General features: G+C 42.6%; 1 protein-coding gene and 1 long non-coding RNA gene across 4 annotated transcripts in view; one reads left to right on the plus strand and one right to left on the minus strand.

The window, feature by feature from the left end:
- The window catches only part of SLC1A2 (solute carrier family 1 member 2), a 142,082-nt gene extending 121,800 nt beyond the window's left edge, over positions 1-20,282 (plus strand). For all 3 annotated transcript variants that reach the window (XM_081798356.1, XM_081798358.1, XM_081798357.1), the window contains exons 10-11: positions 7,194-7,425; positions 10,575-20,282. In XM_081798356.1, coding sequence (XP_081654482.1) covers positions 7,194-7,425; positions 10,575-10,646 — 304 coding nt within the window. In that variant the 3' untranslated portion in view covers positions 10,647-20,282. The remainder of the gene's footprint in view (positions 1-7,193; positions 7,426-10,574) is intronic.
- LOC145716150 (uncharacterized) lies at positions 1,096-21,790 on the minus strand. The gene is made up of 3 exons (XR_014138592.1): positions 13,633-21,790; positions 13,037-13,492; positions 1,096-12,857 (listed from the first exon to the last, which is right to left on the minus strand). It is a non-coding gene; the product is annotated as an uncharacterized LOC145716150 (long non-coding RNA).
- Between the last annotated feature and the right edge of the window lie 659 nt (positions 21,791-22,449).

Raw genomic sequence — 22,449 nt, forward strand, 5'->3', positions numbered from 1 at the left:
AGGGAATAGAGCCCAGTGATTCTCAAGCTTGAGCATGCGCCAAAATCTCCTGGAGATTCAGGGGGTCTGGGATGGGGACCAAGAATTGACATTCACCAGTGATACTGAGGATGCATGCCAGGAACCTCGCTTCCAGAAACCATGGATTAAAGATAGGGAAGGGGGAAGAGGAGTCCCTGGTTGTGGGTATATCAGCACCTCGATTCTTTTTCAAGCAGGGCTTGAGCTCACGACCCTGAGATCAAGACCTGAGCTGAAATCAAGAGTCAGGTACTTAACCGACTGAGCCACCCAGGCGCCCCTCAGTTCTTTTCTGAACACCAGTTGGCAGTTCATGCATCCAGTCAATAAAAACAATGGAAAGGACTCAGGATACTGCTAGCTCATACTCACCAAGTGCTCCTTCAATATTAGACAGTGTTCTAAGCACTTTACATGGACCTGTTCAAAAGTTGCCCCAAATTATGAGGCAGCTAATGTATTATTCCCATTTAACCGTTGACGAAACTGAGGCTCATGGAAAAGCAGCTTATCCTGATTTAGTGGATGTTGAATGGCTGACCTGGGATTCAAACCCAGACAATCTGGCTATTCCTTGGGGGTCCGGGCCCACCAACCTGGGTTCTCGTTCTCTTATTCAAGACGCAGGCATGCGTATATACACACAGAACTGATTGAAGGCCTACTCCGTGTCTGGTGGACAAGGAAACCAATTCCTACATCTGCCATAGCTCTGAAGATTCTGGGGGTTTACGTTTAAATCTTTTTCTTTGATTTTTCAGTCCCATAGAATTCTTTCTATGTTACCCAGTCTATGTCGACCTCAGCATGGGATGTGACCCTTTCCCCCTAAGTCCTTCCCTCCCTTGACAAAGTGTCCCTGACTCAAGGTGGTGAAATTACAGATCAGGGTGGGGTGGGAGTGGGGCTACAGTTCTGCACAGCAAAATCATTTTTTAAAGTATCACAAAAAAAAAAATACGGAAAAATGGGGTGGGGTAAAGCTCAAGAGAGTGGTAAGATGAAAAAGAGAAAATGTCCCTCTATCTACCATTGAATCTTGAGTTTTGTTTCACTGAAGTAATCACTTAATAATTTCAGGTAGCATGGAAACAACAATTTAATATGAAGCACCCCTTTTCTTTAAAAAAAAATCCTTTAGTGCCCACCATCCCCCTCCTAGGCTCTTCTCTCTGCTCTGTTTTGCCCTTCGGTCCCCATCTCTCCGTGCCTTGCTGGGCCCCCTCCCCTCCATCTCTGTGCTCACCCCCAGCAATCAGGACACCTCTCTGGTTTTTGCAGGCAAGGTAATTTGGGCTCTTGGTCTCTCCTTCTTCCTCCCTCTACATCTTGCCCTGGCCCGAACTTCTCACCACCAAGACAGCCAGCCAGACATCTGCTGAACAAAAGACAGTTGTCTTTCTAGACTTTATCTGCCCTCTTTAACAATCCATCCCTGCCCCTACTCCCTCACATGCCTGCCCACCCACCTCCCCCAACACTGCCCATGTCATGAACCAGTACCAAATGGTATCAGCACTCAAAGAGCTGATAGTCTAGTAAAGGGGACAGATGCAGTCCAAAATCCCAGCTGAGTTGTGCTAAGTGCAAAAAGAGGAACGCACCAGACTTGGTGGAGGAACAAAAGAGGAAGTGGTCTACTCCCCTTTTCACTTGGACTCCTGATGATAGCGATGGGGAGGTGGAGGCAGAAGGGCCAACTGGGTCCGTGTCTGGCCCTCTGTCAGGCCTTTTATATGCAGAGTTTGGCAGAACACCTCTTAATGACAGGCACTCAGGCCACATTAGCAGTTACTTTCTTCTCAAAAGGCTTGGATGGAGGGATTACTTTCCATAGCTTACAAATGAGAAAGCGGAGCAGGAAAAGCTATGTCCCTTCCCTGCTGGAGCCTGGATCACAATCCAGGCTCCCATCCAAAGCTCACACTCTTCAGTGCTTCGGTGGGCCCTCCTTCCCTTCTCAACTCCATGTGGCTTTAGCCCTTGGATGCTTCGGGTTGTGCCAGCCTTCTTAGGCCTGGGGCCTCGGGTGATCCCTCTGCCACACTGTGCACCCTGCATTCCAAGAGGCAGACGTGATGGTTTGTGTCTATGAATGCGAAGTTGAATCACGTGAAATTGCCAGTGTTTGGCCTTAGGGAATCACTGAAACGGCAATTTCATATGGTTTAGCCCAATACAAGGAGCCAGATGCATTTTGGGTGACCCTGCTCCCTTGGCTCTGTTATTTCATGAGAACCGGGACTTTCAGACAATTCTGACATCCTCCTGCCAGAGGATTTAGATCAAGAGATAGAGAAGAGAGAGAGAGGACCTTGGCAATTGCCTTTCTCCCAGGGAACCAGACCAGGTGCCTCAGGGTGACTAACGCAAGACCCTCTCTCATCTTTGGTTCCTGGTGGCCCCAGAGCTATGACGTCTGTGGTGGATCCCGTTCAGTGAAAGATTCTAACCTCACCTCTGTCTCCTTTTCACAGTTCTCACACACAGTGTCCAGACTCAAGGATAGCACCAAGCACTCTAAAATGCTTTTTACCAAGTAGCCTTGAAGTACTTGAGGTCAGCAGGGTTTCCTGAACAGTCAGGGCTGGTTGTGAGACAAAATGAAAGTATTTGCCTGTTGGAGAAATTTCCACATGTGAACCGTAAACTCCCATATCCTGCTTTTGGCCAGACTTGGGCTTCCCCGGAGTTGGTCAGACATTCCCCTGGTGGCCTCAGCAGCAAACCAAAAATTCTATCTCCCGTCTCCCCCCATCTTCCCTTCCCTCCCTTCACCTTCTCAGTCAGCTGTCTAGAATAAGTTGATAACAAATAATGTCGCCACTTAATCTTTCTCCTTCAATTTTCTAACCCTGGTGAGGCGGCTTCTCTCTCTGTCTCTGGCTTTTAACTGCCCTGGCTGGATCAGTAGTGGCCCCTCTGTCGCTAAAACCAGGGGCACTTTTTCTCTTCTTACCTGACCTCTAGGCAGTAATTGGCATTGTCCACCACACCTTATTTTTGAAACATGCTTCCCCCAAACTCTTCCATTTTTCTTCCACCTTTGCAGACTCTTATGCCTGTTCCCATTCCTTAAATGTTGGTCACCCTCGGGGTCCTAGACAAGACTGTCTCCTCTTCTCACTCTCCATTCTCTCCAAGGATGAACCAAACACACCTGTGGCAGCCACCCATCGCCGCTTTAGGTGTCGACTCCTAACTCACTATGTGCAGCCCAGTCGTCGCTCCTGATCTTTAGTCCATATTCCCAAGCACTTGTGGACATCTCTATTTTGCTGGCTCCCAAATCTCAGACCCAGTATGTTCAAGCTGACACGAGAACCTTTCTCATCCCAACCTGTCGTATCCCATACGTATGGTGGCACTGTCTACTGATTTCCCAAAATCAGAAGCCTGAGAGGAACCCTTGCCTCTTTTCTCATTTATTCTCTATAACCAATCAGTGCTCAAATCCTGTAATTCTGTCTCATAACCTTCCAGCACATCTTCACTAAGTGGATTTTGCTCTTTCAGCCTTATCCTTCTTCAGACCATCCTTCATACTGGAACAAGCATGGTCTTGCTCTTCAGTGGCTCCTCATCACCCTTGGGATAATGCTCTGACTTCCGAACTTGGCTGATAAAGCCATACATGATTTGGTCGGTTCTTACCTTCTGCCTCTCATTACACTCATTTGCCTCCTGAATGCTCTTAGGTGCTCTTATCCCCTCAATTTCACATTATTTATTTCTTCTCTGTAGCTCATTATCTCAGACTTATCTTTGGGACCTAACTTGAGATATTTCTACTCAAGTCTTTCCTGGGGCCCAAGTGTAGAGAAAATGTCCTACCTTCAAAATCCCATAACACCCAGCACTTATTCCTATTAGAACATTTATCTCACTCTATGGGGGACACAGACAAGTAAAGAGAGTGTGGGTTCTAGGAGGAAGAGGGAGCATAGGAAGGGCCTTTTCTTGTTCTTTGTTGACAGGGCACGGGACATACTGCCCTGCACACACTAAGATGCTCATTGTATGAATGAATGAACTAACAAAGAGCTCAGCAAGTATTAGAGTCTGTGTTCTCTTCTTATTTCTACATAGCCATTTGGATGCTCATGTGCTCCTGCGATCTTTAATGAGTACTTAAGGTGTGCTGAATATTTCTCTCATTTTATTTAACCCTCACAATATCCTGTGAGGTCAGGATTAGCCCCATTCCATATTTCATGCTCAGGTGAGAGGTGATTTGCTCTAGGTAAGAGAGTCAGAAGATCTGGGTTAGGGTTCTAGTCCTAAGTCCAGGGCCCTTCCCATCTTGATTTTGGTGTCAAACATCAGGATGCTTTGATTCTGCCCATTTCCGTCTTCCATTCATTCCTGGCCTGATATCTATTTCCTCTGGTCAGAGTTCATTTTCAAATTCACGGAAGTCTGAGGGTATGGAAGAGATATTCTATTCCAAAAACTTGGTTCAGTGGCTGCTCTGGAGAGTTGGGATTTGATGTCAGAAAAGGTCAAGGGTGGAGGAAACAAGAGTTTGTAAACTTATATCACCCATTTGGGTGGCAATGGATTTATTAAACTGAAAATGTCATTAACCCTTGAGCATAGTATCTTGTGCTTTTGCCCACATGATGGGGGTATGAGTGATAGCTATTCCCAAAAGGGAAAGGAGCCAGCATATAATGAATATTCAGTATGGGTCAGGAACTCGTTTTATCTTCTTGAAATCCTATAAAATAGGTATTTTGCCTGCATGAGGAAAATTCTGGTAGAGGAAGTGACCGAGGTTATACAGTTAGTAAGTGGCTGAGCTAGTTTCAGAATCAGAGCTGCCTGGCTCCCAGGCACTTTGCATCATGTGGCAGACAGTGGGTTCTGGAGGCACACTGCCTGTGCTCGAATTTGGTTCTATGACTTTATTAGGATGTGTAACTTTACGAAGCCACTTAATCTCTCCAGACTTCAGAGTTTTCATTTCTTAAGTGTAGGATAATAATACTTCTTATAGGTTGTGGAGAGGATTAAACAAGGTAATATCTGTAAAGCATATTCCTATACATATTAAATGTGATATATCAGCTCCCATCATCATCATTGTCATCACCATCATCATCATCCTCTCCACCACCACTGCCTTCAGTCCATCTACTTGCCAATAATGTAGATCCTTCTGGGCCATGATATAAATGGGTACTCAGAATTCCTCTTGAAGACTTGAGCGCTCTTTGGAATTTAACAATTGGTCAACGATGTTAGGTGCATGGCTCAGGACACATGCCAGGAGGGATTGAAAGTATAGTTGAAACACAACAAAGGAGACCACAGCTATGTGATGGACAAATAAATCAGCTGGTTAGCTGGGAGTGCGACCCTAGGAATTGCCCTGCAAATAGGGTTAATGTTTTCAGGCGGAGATGGTAGCTTAACTCGGCATGTTTGGGCATTCTACCTAATTGCTGCCAAAACCATATTTAAATTGACTTGATAAGATTTATAGTAATAAAGTACACATCATGTAATAACTAATGTTTTGTGAGCTCTTGCTAAATGTCTCAGAGAATTCTGTGCTGAGCACTTTGTTATCTTATTTAATCTTTGCAATAACCCAGTGTTGTGGACATTTTTATTATTTTGATCTTACAGATGAGGCCACTAAGGCTCACAGTTAAATGTTAAGTATGATCAGCGTTGTCCAACAAGTAGAAGAAAAAGCTAGCATTTGAATCCAAGTCACGCTGTCTCCAGAGTCCATATTTTTTCTTAACTATCATCATCCCCTTCCACTAGGGCTTCTTACCAATCTCGGCTTCAGGTGCCTAATTTTGTGGAGGACCTCAAGAGCCAGTCTTCATTCATGTACAGACTTTATCGCCCTGAGGCAGATTCGCCAAAGCAGAAGGGAAGAGAGTAGCATTCTTAGATGGAGATATGCCCCTGAGAGTTGAAGGGTTCTGATCTTTATTTTTGCATGGGGAACATCTTCCCACTTGAAACCAGAGGCTAGCTGGCTCACAAGCTCACAGGCCAGACTCCTCCTGGTGCAGCTTCATTTCTTTAATGAGAAATAGATTTAATAGTAGCAACTAGAATTTATGTTAGGCCTTTGTTCTAAGAACCAATTAAGACTTCCACTTTGCCTTGAACTAATTCTAATATCCTTATATATTTTTTTGAATTCAAGGCTAGAGTGTCCTGGACTAAGATGTCTTAGCAATATTTTTGCCTAAATTCTTTCTTTTTTAGAAAAAAGATTTTGATTTTCCAGCATCCTTCTCTCAGACTTCGAGTATCCCATACACATGGTTAAAAGGACTCTTCACACCAATTTGTACTAATGGACAAGAGAACACAACTTACTCCTAACAACTTAGTTTTCCCAGTGCTGACTTTCTAAGAAGGAGAGTTCTGGACCATCCGGTTTTTTCAAATCAGAACTTGGGAAACAAGATTTGAGGAAGGGTTTTTCCTGACATTTCCTGATTCAAGAGGGACTCTGGAAGATTTAATTTTTTTAGGTTACCAGAGAAAGCCTGACAAAGTGTTCTGGTTTTCCAGGACACACAGTCACTGCACATATTGGTCAGGGAGAAAATTGTGGGCTGTGTGTCTTATCCCTCAGCTGTGTCCATGTATATGTTGGTGTTGGGGGAAGAGTGAGGTGCAGAGGGAAGTGCAGTGTCAGTATGAATCCTTACGAAGAGATGAATTCTCTATTACAGGAGAATTCACAGGTAGAATGAATAAGTAACATGAGTGGAGGTAATCTGGAGTCTTTGAAGAATGGTTTAAATCAAGAGGAATTGTTGGACACAGCTCGCAGTGTCTGGAGCCTGGGTGCTAATTCTGAGATCTGAGAACAATTTCCCTCCAATTCTTCCTTCTCTCCTTTTTCTTTGTTGTTTTTTATTGGGTTTTTATCATCTATCAGACGTTCTGCTAAGCCCTTTATGTACATGATCTCATTTAATTTACACACAAGCTGATGAGAGAAGTATGATTGTTACCTCCAATTGACCAACAAGGAAATCAAGGCTTGTAAAGATTAAGTAACTTGCCCCAGCTCAGGAAGAGGGAAAAGTAGAGCCAGAACTCAATCCCAGGTTTCTCTGGCTCTAGACCTTGACCTCTCGACCTCCATGTCACTGCTTCTTCACTAAACGTTTTCTGTTCTTTGTTCCCAGGGACAGGATGAGAACTTCAGTCAATGTTGTGGGGGACTCTTTTGGGGCTGGGATTGTCTATCACCTCTCCAAGTCTGAGCTGGATACCATTGACTCCCAGCATCGAGTGCACGAAGATATTGAAATGACCAAGACTCATTCCATTTATGATGACGTGAAGAACCATAGGGAAAGCAACTCTAATCAATGTGTCTATGCCGCACACAACTCTGTCATAGTAGATGAGTGCAAGGTACCTTTCCCATTCATGGATATTGAGACCTGTATATAATAGTGCATGCTCCGTTTCCTAAGACAAGCACAAAAATCCCTGCATGTATTATTGTCACATTTATTTCTCTGAAAGATTGTGTAACCCAAGCTTCTGTGCGTCCCAGATCATCTAACTCTGTGTCTAACGTGGCAGGAAATCATCAAGTCTAACAGTGAGAGAGCCAATCAGTTGCTTGGTTCGTCCATGTGATGTAAAACAGTCATTCTGATCCCCCCATCCAACCACTCCACAAATTTGATTGGTTTTCTTGAACATTCTTCCGAAAAATTTGGTTTCTAAGGCTTTGCTGGATTTCAAATATTCTATTCCTTGAATGAAACATCAAGAGAAATACCCAGAATCACTTCATTTACGTAGCATAACTATTCCTTCTTGCTGTGTATTACATATTGGTCAAAAATATGCCCACCCAACTTTGCGCAACTATCTTTCTCTTAATTATTTTTGTGAGAAGGTGAGTTTTGAACTGGTAGTCACTTTGCTCCAAGAATGGGGAAGCTATTTCAAGTAAAGGATAACTATCCTTCAGGACAATTATCCATAGACACTACATTTCCTACAGTGGCAGCACCATCTTTCCTGAAGCATGGGTGTTCTGGACTCTTTCACAAGCTGCTGGGTGCTAAGTCTTCAAGCTTGATGGGTTCTGTCTAGCCTTCATTGTAACTAACTTGACATTTTCAAAGACAGAGTGTCATGACCAGAGTGAAGCAAACTTGGAGAAACCCTGGCAGGTGAGCAGAATCAACTCCGGGGGTTGGGTTACTAATATGGTTCCAGGCAGCAACTGAGGGCAAGCTGTACCCCATACAGATTTCTGATACCTTTTTGACTCCTGTTGACAAGATCTCATTTAATAGTTAATTTCTTCCTGGGTTACTTCTGGGTCATTCCAAATATACACCATGGCTTCTGCCAGACAATTAAGGGTAACATAGAAGTGATTCTCTTTACTGGACTGTAACATAGATCCAGAAGTCTAATGGACCAGCAACAGTCTTCTGCTCATCCCCTCTATATCAGGTACATGTGTGGATGAGCCAAGGCTCTGGTACAAATTAAGGAAGGACTCACGCATCAAGAGACAACTGCAAAAATTAATTGACTCAGTGAAAATGTTTTGAATTATTAGAAATTCAGATGTACCTAAAGCACATATTCCACTCTCCTGGAAAGTTAGTGTTTCCCACATCTAAACAAATGTGCTGGATTATTCCCCATCAAAATGTTAGTTTGGGTCAACAAGGGTCCATATTGCTGTGGAATGGCTTTATGTTCTATTTAACAAGTATTTATTGTGTGCCTTGTGGGGTTTAGTTGAGCACTGCCATCTCATTCCTATGACCTCCTATATTTTGATCATTCATCAAATGTTTATTGAGTGCTCATGATCTGCAAAGCCATGAAATGGGCATGGGAGGACAGCAAAGTGCATGTCTAATTTTGTAGTAAAGATAAGGCTTAAACCTTCTGGTCCATTCTCCGTCTCACTGTTTTTAAACACCAAGATGGGAGATATCAATGCTTCCTGCCAGGCTCCCTCTCCTTCTTGCTTTTCTATTACCCAGGTGTTTGGAGGAGAGAGAGATGGGATGGACTGGGGAGTGGAGCCCCAGCTTCCTTGAACCCAGCCAGAAAAAAAACGAAATGCTAAAAAAAAAAAAAAAGAGAGAGAGAGAAAGAAAGAAAGAAAGAAAAAAAGCTGCTGTCCCGGCCACTTTGGAAACACGGGCCCCAGTATTCAACCATGATGACAACACAGGGCACCACCCCCAGGTGCTGTCTGGTGTTCCAGAGGCACCTCAACGTGATTTATAATTTTGCACAGCTATTGATCTGGTTCATCACTCAAAGCCAAACAGGCACATTCAAGGTCGGAGTGAACAGGCAGCTTTCTCCGGGCAGACACTTTGTTCCTGGTGGTCTTTCCTGACAGTTCACCGAAGGGGAAACAAATTTGCTGCAGCTCTGGTCAAAATGTTAACCACTTCAAGCATCGTGGCATCGCGTTGGCCTCTTCTGTTTTCAAACTCTTTCCTTTGTCATCATAGTTTGACGTTATGCTTGAACTTTTTAATTTTAATCAGAGTAACTGCACGTGGGGTGGTCATGGCTTGTTGCATGGTCTTTCTAGAAAAATATGGGGGCTGCTGGGGATCAGAGGAGGAATGAGTAGCTTTTATTTTCACGCACCTGGTTCAGTTGTCTGTCCCTAGCATGTTATATGTGTTCCTAATGCATGCGTTTCACTTCCACTCGGGTAAGAAGAAGGTCAGATTTCTTTCAAACATTGCTGCATTTGTCATGTCTCCATATCCTAATGCTTCCATAAATCCAGTCTCTCCATTATGTGGAATATCAGTCGTGGGTTTAAGTTTGCACATGACGTTGAGGACAGACAGATGGAAGGTAAGCTAGGAAACAATTTAGAAGTGGAGGGGTACACCTCCCGTTCGGTGTAAGGGTTCAGTTCACTTAGAGCCAGGGAAGCCCTAATATAGACAGGCTGGTGGTGATACCTGATTATGAAATGTCTGCACTGAAATCATTTAGGTATGCTTGTCACTGACCTCTGGCTTTTAATCCTTTCTTTTCTTTTTCATGTTTAAAGCCTGGATAGCTTATTTGGTATCCAGACCCTCACGATTTCTGATTTTGCAATTGGGCATGTATAAGCCGACTTGGCCTCCTTGGAACTGAACCTTCCACACGCATGTGTAGAACTAGCTGTCGAGTTCTGGGGGGTTTTCTCTGGTTGTTGGGAGTAGCACAAGGACACTGTTTTGTTAAGGACTGTATTCTTACATGATGGGTCTGTGTGTAGTTTGACACGCCCACAACCCTAAAAGCATAGTAGACGTTATCCCCCAAATAGCAAACTATCTCTAGCTCCTCAATACTCCCCAAGGCAAATGTGGACTTTTCAATATTTACAAATCTGTGTTGAAAAGCAAGATGGGCTCCAAATCCGTTGGGAAAGAATGACATTTAAAACTAATATGGAAGTCACGTAGCGTAACTTGGATCTGGTGCTCCTCCGCATAACCCGTGGGGTGGTTTTCAGATTTGTGGCCTATTAGCTGGATGCTGATGATAATTATTTTCAGGTGACTCTGGCAGCCAACGGAAAGTCCGCCGACTGTGGAGTTGAGGAAGAACCGTGGAAACGTGAAAAATAAGGATATGACTCTCAGCAAATTTTTGAACAAACTCCCCAACGTATCTTATGGTAAAAAGAGAATATAAACAAGCTGTCTTTAAAAAGGAAAAAAAAGTGCACCTATTTCTGTGTTTACTTAATCTGCTAGCCAAGGCTTCGAGGATCTGTTGTGAGTCAGTGATAGGCGCGGTGCTGTGTCTTTGCCAAGTGATGCTTTGTAACTGCCTCATTTTCTCACCTGTATTATTGTCTGAACGGAGATTGCTGGAGGAATCAGTTTGAATTGAAGACACATTCTTACCAGCTTCCCTTTGCTGTCTAAATGCAGAGCCTCGGAAGCTCTTTTCCCAGGGGCATGACTAAAGCGATGTGGTACACTCCGGGGACTTGGGATAAAGAGCAGACACTCAGTGTGTGATTCCTTCAAGTGTTCTCTGTGCTTCTGCTTTGTTATGCACAAGAGATTCTGTTAGAAGCCCCTAGACGTAATTCTCTTGAAATGTCTTGTAGAGTTTGCCCATGGGTTGATTAAAAGCAATTCCCTGTCTTCGGGAACTCAGAATCTATCTTCTGTATACTCTTTCAACTAAATATTTCAAAGAGGATGGTAGTGGGAACCGTGTTCTTCAAGGCAGCTGATTACGGAACCCACTGAGTTTCTGCTCTGCCCTATCCAGTCTGGGGAAATAATCACTGAAATTTCAAAGTAGATTTCATAATTTGCTCTCAATTTGATTATGGATTAGGATGTAATTTGCATATGGCCGCTGTACATATTGACAAAAGTAAGAGAGCACAACCAATGTAAACTTTAACCAGATTCAAATATTCAAATTCGTTTGTGTTTGGTTTGCATTCACCTGGCATAGTGAAATCAAGTGAGATGATTTGATTGATGCTTTACTTTCTTTGTTTCAGCCGTAAAATTCTTCTTTGGACTTCTAACAAAAAAAAAAAAGGAGATTTTTTTAATCAGCAAATTATTTTAGTTACAGTCTCATTAACCTAGAAGGCCGAATCATTCGACTCTCCTCACACGTGGAGGACAGTTACATTGGCTGCGCCTCTTAATACCGTCTCTCGATAAAAAACAAAACATCGTCATTGATCTAACATGTAGAAAGCTTTCTGTTGTATTCTCTCAAAGCACCTAAAACTACTTACGGGGCACAGTTGAAAGCAGAGCCAATCTGCTTCCCAGTCTTCTCTTTAGTAAGGAACAGAAAACAAACGTGCAAAATCCTATAAAGGTGACATTCCCATGGCAAAGTCAAGGCAGCCTTGAGCCACGAAATGGGAGCAAATGATGGCTCCTCACAACTTCACAGATGGCGTCTTCAAGGCTGTCATGGTTTGAGGGAGTAAATAATCTAAGTGGATTAGCACCGTGCCTTGTATACCATTGGCACCCAGTGAATCCTGATGATGGATTGTGCAAACTAAACTTGTCAGTTTCTCTACTATCATTTTCTGTTGAATAACTCACAGTATTTTCCTAAGGTTGCGGGCTTTGGGAGTTTGCTGGTAACTTGAACATGAATCACTGAGAAATAAGTACATTTGACTGACTGCGAGGAGCGTGTAGAACCTTGGTCCACACGTAGGAGTCAGGTGGTCATCAGAGACCAGCAGATGGGTGCTGGGGTACACACTAATAGTCGTAGGGTCCAAATGCTCTGAGAAGAGGTCATGTATATAGGCATCACATACCCTTTATTACCTATTTTTGGTGACTTTTCTCTTCCAAACCAGACACCTTTGGAACATGCAAGAGACATAAGATTCCAATTGCTTTTGTCTCTCAAACCCTTGTTATTTTTAGATAAGGATCACTGTTGAGCAGTATTAAGCAGCTTTTTGCCTTTTTTTTTTTTTAAATATTATTGGTCTTCATTTTCATTAGATGGACAGTTAATTGGGTCACCAAGGACGTGCTGAAATGTAGTAGTGGACAATGCATCCTTTACAGCAGATCTTGTGGGTCAAGGGGACAGTTCCTGGATTTAGCTGTGAAACTGTTATGGATTGTCTTTAAGTGGTGCTCCCAAGAGCTTTTTGACGGTAGAGAGAAGGATCTAGGCAAGGCACTGAGGAGTTTGTGGGTTTCGCTGTTTAAGGCCAGCTTAGCACTTGTACACGCTGACATGTTTCTCAAAAGAGTGGTCTTGGGATCGTCTTCCCAAGACTCCGCCTCAATGTCTTCCTGCTTTGCTTTGTCTTCCTAGTTATCCTATAAATATATAAGGGGACAATGTGTTCAGAAGAAACAAGATGTACAGCTTAACAAAACAGGTTTTTCTGGTGTAGACTACCTGTAATACGTTTCACGAGAACATACTTAGGAAATCACTTTCATCTGGAAATTCACATCATATTTAAACTGAATAATCTGTCAAATTCAGGACTAACCTGAAAATCCAGGATGTATGTAGAGCTGACGTATGACTGTGTTCTCTATTTTTTTAGGTCTCATTCATTCTTCTTATGCCATGCCCATTTGGGCTTCCCTTGGCCAGCATGAGTGCCATAAACAGAACAAACAGATCCAGAGTATACCTCTAAGAACCTTTTTCTAAATAAGATACGTATAATCTTTCCGTTATATGCACAGATTTATATTAATAGGTTCAACACAGATATAAATGCTTGTAACAGTTCATTAATATTTGACGATGCATAAGTTATATACAGACACAAGAGGCCAGATCCATACACTGCAACCCATAAGGTCTGTAAGTCAGGGCTTTGGCAACACCATTTTGTTACAGACTCATTCACTCTTTTTAGGAATCCGAATCATTTTGAGGGAAAATCAACTGAACAGACTTTCATCCTCCCCTTTATAATTTTTGCCCACCAGCATGGCTTTTGGACACCTTCTTGCACTTTCTGGTACTGCTGCAATGGGCCCCTGCTTTCATCCTTGGTCTGAGCCCAAACTCCTGCTAAATATGGAATAGGTTTGGTATTTACTTGATTGCCAGAGAAGCCCCTACTTGAGAAACCCAAGTAGAATTACCATTTGATTACCAACTACAATTCAATGAGCTAAATCCAGTCAGCAGGAAGAATGGCTTATCTCTCAAGCTAAGGCTTTACCTTAGGTCTTTGAGGATGTGCCTCCCGTGCAGAGCATCACAGAATCAAGGCAATCATCTAGATCATATAGATCTTCAATAAAGGTCTTCAGGTAATAAGATCTGAACCAAGTAGATGCCAGATTCAATTCTTTATTTCCTGTTGGGTGTGGAAACACAGCCCGTAGTCTCATTGCCTGAGGAAGTTACCTTGTCCCGTAAAAGAAAAGTATTAGCTTCTCCTCTGCAACTATTGGTCAGCCGAAAGAAAGGGTGCCAAATGCCTCACTCCTGGATTTAGAGTGGTGGAAACTGAGAAGGGATTAGGGGAAATTCAGTTTATGGGGAGATGTATTCCTGGTAGGAAATATCAGGAATCCCAGTGACTGAGTAGCTGGCCTCAGGTCATTTCCAACCTTGCATGGGGAAGTATGTCACTTGCAAGCATATCTAGTCAAGAAACCCTTCCGGAGTTGGATAACTCATCTACTGGCTCCCTGAAAGGAAACCCAGTCCTGCCATGTTTTTGCAAATACCACACTTCCTTTGGTTCTCAGGAGCAAACGTTATGGTACAGTGTTGTACTTTTGTCAGAATCAAGGAATCTATCTGTGCTATAGTTTCCCATGAAACACGGCAGTAAGTCCAAATCAGTACACACATGCTCAGAGAGAATTTTTCCATGGTTCAGACTTTTGATGAGAAGGTCTTTGCAGCTCTTGCTTGGCTTGATGGCCAAAAGGGCTCAGCAGTTAAAACCCAATGGAGGTGGCTCTTCTTCCCTGCTTTTTGAGTCTTGGGGCCATACAGTTGTCTAGGTTGCTGGTATCGCTTTCCTTATTCTCCAAATAAATTCATTCCAAGGCAAGAAAAAGGACCAATGAGATTTTTTTCAGTTACTGTAATACGCACTCTTGGACTATTAGGGTCACGCTAAGTGTACACTTTGTCCCCTTCACCTATTTTGCCCATCCCCCCCACTCACTTCTCCTCTGGCAACCAGCAGTTTGTTCTCTATATTCAAGAGTCTGGCCTTTTCATTTGCCTCTTTTTATCTTTGTTCCTTTGTTTTGTTTCTTAAATTCCACATATGAGTGAAATCATCTGGTATTTGTTTCTCTCTGATGGGCTTATTTCACTTAGCTTTATATCTCCTCTAAAGATTAAGTTTAAGCAAAGAGCCCGAAGGAATTCTGAAGTGAGAGTTTTGTACATCTAGCTGGCAGAGATCAACAGCCTCAGTATCTCTGGTACTTTCTGGCTGAAATCTAGAATAAGGGCCGAGTGCCAACCTGGGCAGGCGCTATAGGCAGACTGTTCTCCTTAGGTGAAGCGAGTCCAAAGCTGCTCATGCTATAGTTGCTTGTGGTTTTCCCAAAAGGAAAACCCAACTGCCCACTCTTCCTTCTCCTTTCTCATTCCACCTGTCATCATTGCTGCTTAAGAGACAGTTTAGTAAAAGACCACATGTTAGTGCAAGGGTTGGTTCTAGAAAAGATGACAAGGAATCTTAATCGAATACTATCTCATTTCATAGCCTAACACAGTGAATTCACATAATGACGTAGGGAGGATGAGAAATAATGCCGTTGGGTACAAGAAACATTTGACTTAGACTCTGCCAGCTTTTAGCTGTATAACTTAGATAAGTCGCTTTATGCCCAAGCCTCATTCCTTCCCATATGCAAAGTGAAGGGGTTGGATTAAGTGATTAAAACTCTCTTCGAGCCCTAAGGATCCATGATATTATGATCTCTGCTTTAATTTCTTTTTTTCATAAGAGGCTTACTACTATAAAGTATGACTTGCTTATATTTTAAGTCAGAGTGGCCCACAATAAGGAATAATCAATTTGGATTGTTTTTCATCCCCTTGGGGCAATATTAAATTCAAGCCTCTCTCTTCATTTGATGTTTTACAACAAGCTTGGAAGATGGCCACGTTAATCCGTAGTTTGGTGTTTTGGGATACAAACAGACATCCTTTGACAAAACTGCCCTTTTGCCTAACTCATTGTCTTAGTAGAAGTAGCAATTCAGCTCAGAGAAAACTGCTGCCACAGGGGTAGGGCGAGTCCAGAGCCTCACTCAGGGCCTTAGATCATTCCCACTGTAGCAACAGAGCCCACTCCGACCCCAAAACACACAGTTTTCGCACACCGTCCTAATTGCCAACCCAGTACGGGAATCTGGGAGTCTTTGGCAAATAAACTTGAACACTCTTAGGAAATTTGGTGCAAGACTTACACAGTAACAGCAACTGTCTGTCAATACCTTCCCTCCCTGCTTAAACACAGACATGCACAGCCGAGCACAAGCGGCTGAGCCTGGGCCAAGTCCTTTCTCTGCAGGGATATTTGAATTCATTTTCAAATGGTCGTCTTGGTTGGTTTTTATCATGGGCATCCCATCATAGCTATAGAGAAGCTCTACCTTACAAGAGTGGAGTTGTGCTGGTTATCATTGTGCCCTTCCATGCCTGAGGGATTTCCAGGGCAGATAAAGTGCATGGTCTGTCTGCAAGGTGCATGCCACCAGCATGGCTTTTGGACACCTTCTTGCACTTTCTGGTACTGCTGCAATGGGCCCCTGCTTTCATCCTTGCTCTGAGCCCAAACTCCTGCTAAATATGGAATAGGTTTGGTATTTACTTGATTGCCAGAGAAGCCCCGCTCTTTAGGTTTGGGGAAGCAAGACATAAATGTAGGATGGAAAGGACTGGGTTAGGGTCTTCATTGTTTTTGTTTGTTTGTTTGTTTTTTGAGTGCAGAAGACCCGAAGCAAGGACAGCAAGACAAAGGCTAGTTCTCCACTGACCCATAGAAGAACCTATAGACAAGCAAGAGAAGCCCACAAATTCTTACTTCATTCACTCAGATTATATCCTAAATAATTACTGATGGTTTTTTTTTTTTTTCCTATGTCCAGCCTGGTTTCACCTGCCTACCTCCAGACCAAGTACCCATTTTGAGATTTTTAAAGTTCTTCTGATTGTCATACAGGGCCCTTTTGCGCCGAGACTGAACCTGGCTACTGAAACAGACCCACTGCTTTGCACAGTCAACGCATGACCCAGAGCATGGGTCATCACAGCTCTCCAGTCTCTCTGGAGACACCCCCGATCCCTGGGTGAGTGTTGGAACCTAACAGCTGACTGTGACCCTTGTCGTCATTCCCTGTGGAGACGGGGATGATGCCATCAGAGCCTTGCTCCCTCTGGGGCTCTGTTTCTCTCCATGGCAACCATTCAGCCTGCCTAGAAATGGCTGTTGCCTCTGGTAGGAGAGAAACACACACATTAGCTGAGGAAGCTGGTCTAGCACAGCTCTGAGGTTTCTCCTCCGCACAGCGAGTCCTCTGAGATGTGTGATCAGGAAGCTGGCCCGCTGGTTGCTTACTTACTACTCCAGGAGAGTAATTTTCCTTACTAGGAACTCAACCTTGGGCATCCAGATCTTTCCATAAATCACCTTAACTTCTCCCTTCTTCCTTCTCCCCCTGGGGAACCTCAGCATTGCATTCCCATGTTGAACAACACACAGATCAGATTATCTGGTCGTTCTAGAGATTTGTATATAAAAGACTACTTTTGTGAGGATTTTTGTATATTGTTTTTCTATTTGTTTTCTACGGCTTAAGGAGAGAACTGGCAAACTGTGAATCTAATTTGATCTTGCTGCCAGCAGATATATTTTGGCTTCCTGGTAAGAACCGATATTACCAGGGACAATCCATTGCCCTTCCATTGCCTGGTGATCAGTATCGCACCCCGCTCACAAATTCCTCCAGCCCCATCTTACGTTCTTTTTTAAACAAATCCCTGGGCTTCTTTGTTATTATTTATAAAGAGCATGAGGAAATGTTTTTATAGTCCTGGATATTATATGTTTAATATTGATTTAGCCTTTAATAATGTTATAGGTTTGTATCTATTCTTCATAAATCACAAAGAACTCAGCGTAGACTGAATTAATCTATTTAGTATCTGTAATTTTGCAGACAGATATTTTCTTACGGTATTTTCTATATAACCACATATGTAGAATTATAACTAATTAGAGCACAAGACATTTCTACAGCAACTTAGAGCTATCAGTTATTTCCTGAGCATATAACCGCATTTGAAAAATTTAAGAATCCAGTCCTTTGCAATGCAATGAACAAAATGACCATAAAGAACAAGGAATCACTTCAATCCCTTAGCTGGTTAAGATATGCATTTAAGCAATTAGTCTTTTAAACTTGAGGAATGGTGCTAATTCCTTAGTCCTGACACCAAGCCTTGTTTTTCCAGCTAAGTGTTCAAATTTCAGAGAAGTAAGAAGATGAAAAATAAGGTGATAAGAGTGGGATCATTTCTATATCAGAACTTCCCCTGCCTTCCCAATAATTTATGTCCAAATTGGCTTAGGAAAACCTTGAATAGCAGAGCTTGAGAGTGAGTGCTAGGAAGCAAATCAAGACAGATTTGTTGCAGTTCATTCTTGCCAAGCAAATTGGTAGTAAATGTCACATTGTTATGTGAATTGAGCACATATTTTTAAGAAAAAGGTTATTAGTACCAGCTATGAAGCAATACTCTTAGTCACTGGGGCTGGAGGTGGGAGCTTAGAGTCACAATGAAATTGTTTAGAAGAAGCCCAGGTAGATTCTGTCCTCAGGTGAATAACAATCTATGTAATTTTCCCCAAAAGGCAAATCGGTAGCCACTGCAAAGACAAGGGGGTCTTCCTTCTGCCAAACACACTTTCTGATATGGTTGTAGGGCTAGTATTTTTGCCATGTTTTAAAAAGATAGTCAACTCCATAGAAAGTGTACTGGTATATATTTGAAGCTGTTCCTCAATAAGCAAACAGATTAGAAGTGCCCTCAACTGGCAATGATTGTATCTGTGATTTTCAAGTACAAGATAGCTGTTCAAAGCATGACGTTCTTGTGTGTATACGGTGACACTTGGTTCACGCATGAAGAACAGTGCCTATGCACTTTGTGTAGCTATAATGTAGGTATCTACGTGTAATTTCAGTGAAATTGGTGTAGAGATGTATTTTAATTTAATTTAAATGTTATTTTTGGCTCTTCATCTAAATGCAGTAGACATGTCGATTGGTGTTTTGAAAACCCTTCTTTTCCCTCTTAGATAACTAGTGAATCACTTCTCCTCTTCTTAAATGTGATTTAGGGGTATGTATCAGTGCAGAACTTCTCTATGAATCCTTTGTACCAATGATTGTGTGAAAGTCTGGGTGTCTAGCATCTTTGTAAATACGCAGTTCAGAGCAAGGGAGGGTTGGATGTGTGTCACGATTCTTAGTGAAAGGTCATCTGACGTCCGTCTAATGCCTGGTGATTGCAGCTGTGGAGCTTTTGATGATCTAGGCTTAGGTAGGTTTAGAATGAGGACATTTAGCTACAGCCCTCTTTTGCTTGGTGGATGGGACTCAGAGAGACAAAAGGTTAGTCTGCTTATGTGCATGCTAGCTAGCATCCTGTCCTTAGGTAAAGGTCTGCCTCTCTGGTTGCCAAATACTGATCATGATTCTCATGACTTAGAGGTTCTGAAGAACCTTTTCCCCCTTGGTTTCTCGAGTCAGGTTAACTAACTGCCATGTAGGCAAAGCCCCACAGAAGCACAGTTCTGGTAGTAAACTGCACAGATATCCATAGAAAGAGCACTAGAGGCCCAGGAATGGTCAGTATGTAGCTTTGGGGTTGCAGAAAGGCAACTGATGAAGCACAGATCCCACAGACATGAAGGCGTATGACCTCTACCTAATAGGCTCTGTGTGCGTGTTTTGAGTGACTGACAACGAGACCTAACTAATGCAAATATACACTTGCCTCCTAAAACACACATTCTGTCTCATTGTCACTACATGGAATGCTGTAGCATCGAAATTTCCTGTAACTCCTTTCCTCCTCCGCAAGGACAGAGAAAAATGGCCACGTGCAGTTGGGGACACTGAGTGCCCCTCTCTTCTCACAAAAAGGCGTGAAGCCTGCATGATCCTGTGAGGGCACAGAGCACATTAATTTTTGGTGGCTTCTCCAGTGATTGGAGTGAGGGGATACAGATGTTGGAACAGGCACATTTTTCTTGGAAAACGTGGCCTCTTCAACTCCTGTCAGATTCCAGATGGAAACCCCACTGAAAGAAAGCTAGCCTTTAGGCAGGGTTTCCTCTGGAGATGCTTGTGTGTCCAGAATGAAAGATGAGAATAATTGTTTCCCTCAACTTCACAATCCCCATCGGTCTAAAGTCATGTAGCCCAGAGCATCGATAGCACACAGGCTTTTAAAGACTAATGACTGAAGATAAAAAAAAACTTCAACTAATTTTGGGGTTATTTCTTCAATATGGTACTAGGAGATGCCTTGTTGGCAACGCACATTTGGGGTAGTTGAGATCTTTCGTTTTCACCTTGAGCTTTCTTACCCTGTGGACTGATTACTGTAACATTTCATGGGTAAAATAACTGGATATTCTTTATATACTGGAAGCAATCTGTGAATCCAATATTTCACTAAGTGTTTTAACTTTTGTGTATATATCTCTCATCAATAAATGTGGATTCTGATTTCTCTTGGTCATTGCCTCTCCTTCAGTTCCCATTTTAAACTAGCGTCGCTTCCATAGTGAGGGTCTCCAGTGTTCCTTTTGGAAAAACTGTGGACTGAAAAGTACAGTGTCCAAATGAATACTTTCCAGAATGCGTAGATATATAGCGGAGTCACATCTTACCTAAAGTTAGTGAGGTGGACAAAAATGGGATGTAATCCAAATTTTCCCTGTGAATCACTTAATGTGGGCTATCTCCCAAATCTCGGGGCTTGATACAAGGTTTACTTCTCAGTCACGTGGAAAGCTCATCACAAGTTGCCTTTGGGGGACTCTGCTGTGAGCCATCTTCACTGAGGGAGTCTGAGAGAGACTTCATATCCATGTTTCTGCAGGTGCCAAATTCAGGAGAAACGGAACATGGCAGATGTTACACTGAGTCTTAAAGCTTCCACCCAAATGGGGCGCCTGCTGGCTCAGTCATTAAGCGTCTGCCTTCGGCTCAGGTCATGATCCCAGGGTCCTGGGATCGAGCCCCGCATCGGGCTCCCTGCTCGGCTGAAAGCCTGCTTCTCCCTCTACCACTCCCCCTGCTTGTTTCTCTCTCTCGCTGTGTCTCTCTCTGTCAAATAAATAAAATATTAAAAAAAAAAAAAAAAGCTTCCTCCCAAATGTCATGGACCTCACTCCTGTACATAGTCCAATGACCAGAGCAAGTCACAGGGCTTTACCTGACCTCAACGGGGCAGGGAAGTGCAAGGGGCCCAGGAAGAAAACTGGAAATAGTTGGTGAATAGCTCTGGTGACTATCAGACCATAAAGAGTCCTTAAATCATTCATAAAGGCTAATATGCGAACAAATCATCTTTCAATACATGTTTTTCTCTAGTACTGGAAAAATCATTGCTATGGAGGTAAGTAGCAAGCATCTGGCAGTCATGTTGTGGAAATAAAATGCATGATCTTCAAAAGTAGGACCGGGCTCAGCATAATGAGATTCTCACACAGTGAAAGGTGTATATATAGGAATGGAGGCCCACCAAGAAAATGGCAGGTTTTTTTGACACGTGGGGCACCCGCATACTGAATAGAATGGTTTAGATTAATTGAATTATTCTCTCTCATTCTTTCTTGGGGGTGAGAGGAAGCAAATATTTTAAATAAGTGAAATAGATAGGCGTGATACACCCCAATTCTTTTTATGAATGTCAGGAATTTCTTTAAACTGCTGGTGAAAATGGACATTTCCTTTTAAAACACATTTTTCCTTCTTCCCTGGGAGTCAAGTATATATCACATCACATCCATCTTCAAAATGTTATTAAAATCTTATTTACAGAAAATATGCTTGTCGGTACGTTTCTGGGCTGCCATTTTGTTTTAAGATAGCAAAGAGCCACAAATCACAGTCAAGGTAAATGTAACACTTTAGTATGGATAGGATTTGTTTGGTCCTTCGAAATAGAACACAGGCAGAGAGAAACTTGACTTTGCTTGCTCAGGGAGTATGATCCCAATGTTCTAATTTCTTACCCTCTCTTCTGGAGCAGAAGCGTTTAATCCATCCATTGTCATCGTGACAGTGTAATGTTGCTTTTACTTACCACTGCAAAAAATATATGTACAAAATTATTATATATTATATACATGTTGCCTATTATATGTAATTATTATAATTAATAATCACTAGAATTATTACTTATTATTATTTTGGGGGTGAGAATAGAAGGAGGAATAATGGACTCAGGGTTACAAGACATGAGTTCTGATCTCCATATAGTCACTAAAGAGTTGAGTAAATGTGGGCAAGTCCCTTTGCAGTTTGGAAGTTATTTTGGCACATGTAAAATTAGGGGTTTGGATGAGATCACTTCTAAGCTTTTGGACTCTGAAATTTACGTGTCAGCCAGGGAAGTCATCATGTATGTATATACATCATGTATGTATGTAGACATGCTTAGATCGAAGTGATAATGCCACATGTCACAGAAGCACAGAGCTACGGCATCACCAATGATTTCCCTTGACCTTGGTTCTCCTCCCTGTCCTGGTGATCTGTTTCACTCCCCAGAGGAAACTGCTCCTAGGAATTGTGTTTATCATTCCCCTGCTTTTAAAAAATAGTTTTATCTCACAGGTGTGCGTGCCTACACAAGCTTTGCTTATTTGAAGCCTTATAAAAAGGA

This window comes from Leptonychotes weddellii, chromosome 11 (genome assembly GCF_054177405.1).
Source record: "Leptonychotes weddellii isolate Sample4059 chromosome 11, ASM5417740v2, whole genome shotgun sequence".
In the NCBI taxonomy this organism is placed as follows: domain Eukaryota; kingdom Metazoa; phylum Chordata; class Mammalia; order Carnivora; family Phocidae; genus Leptonychotes; species Leptonychotes weddellii.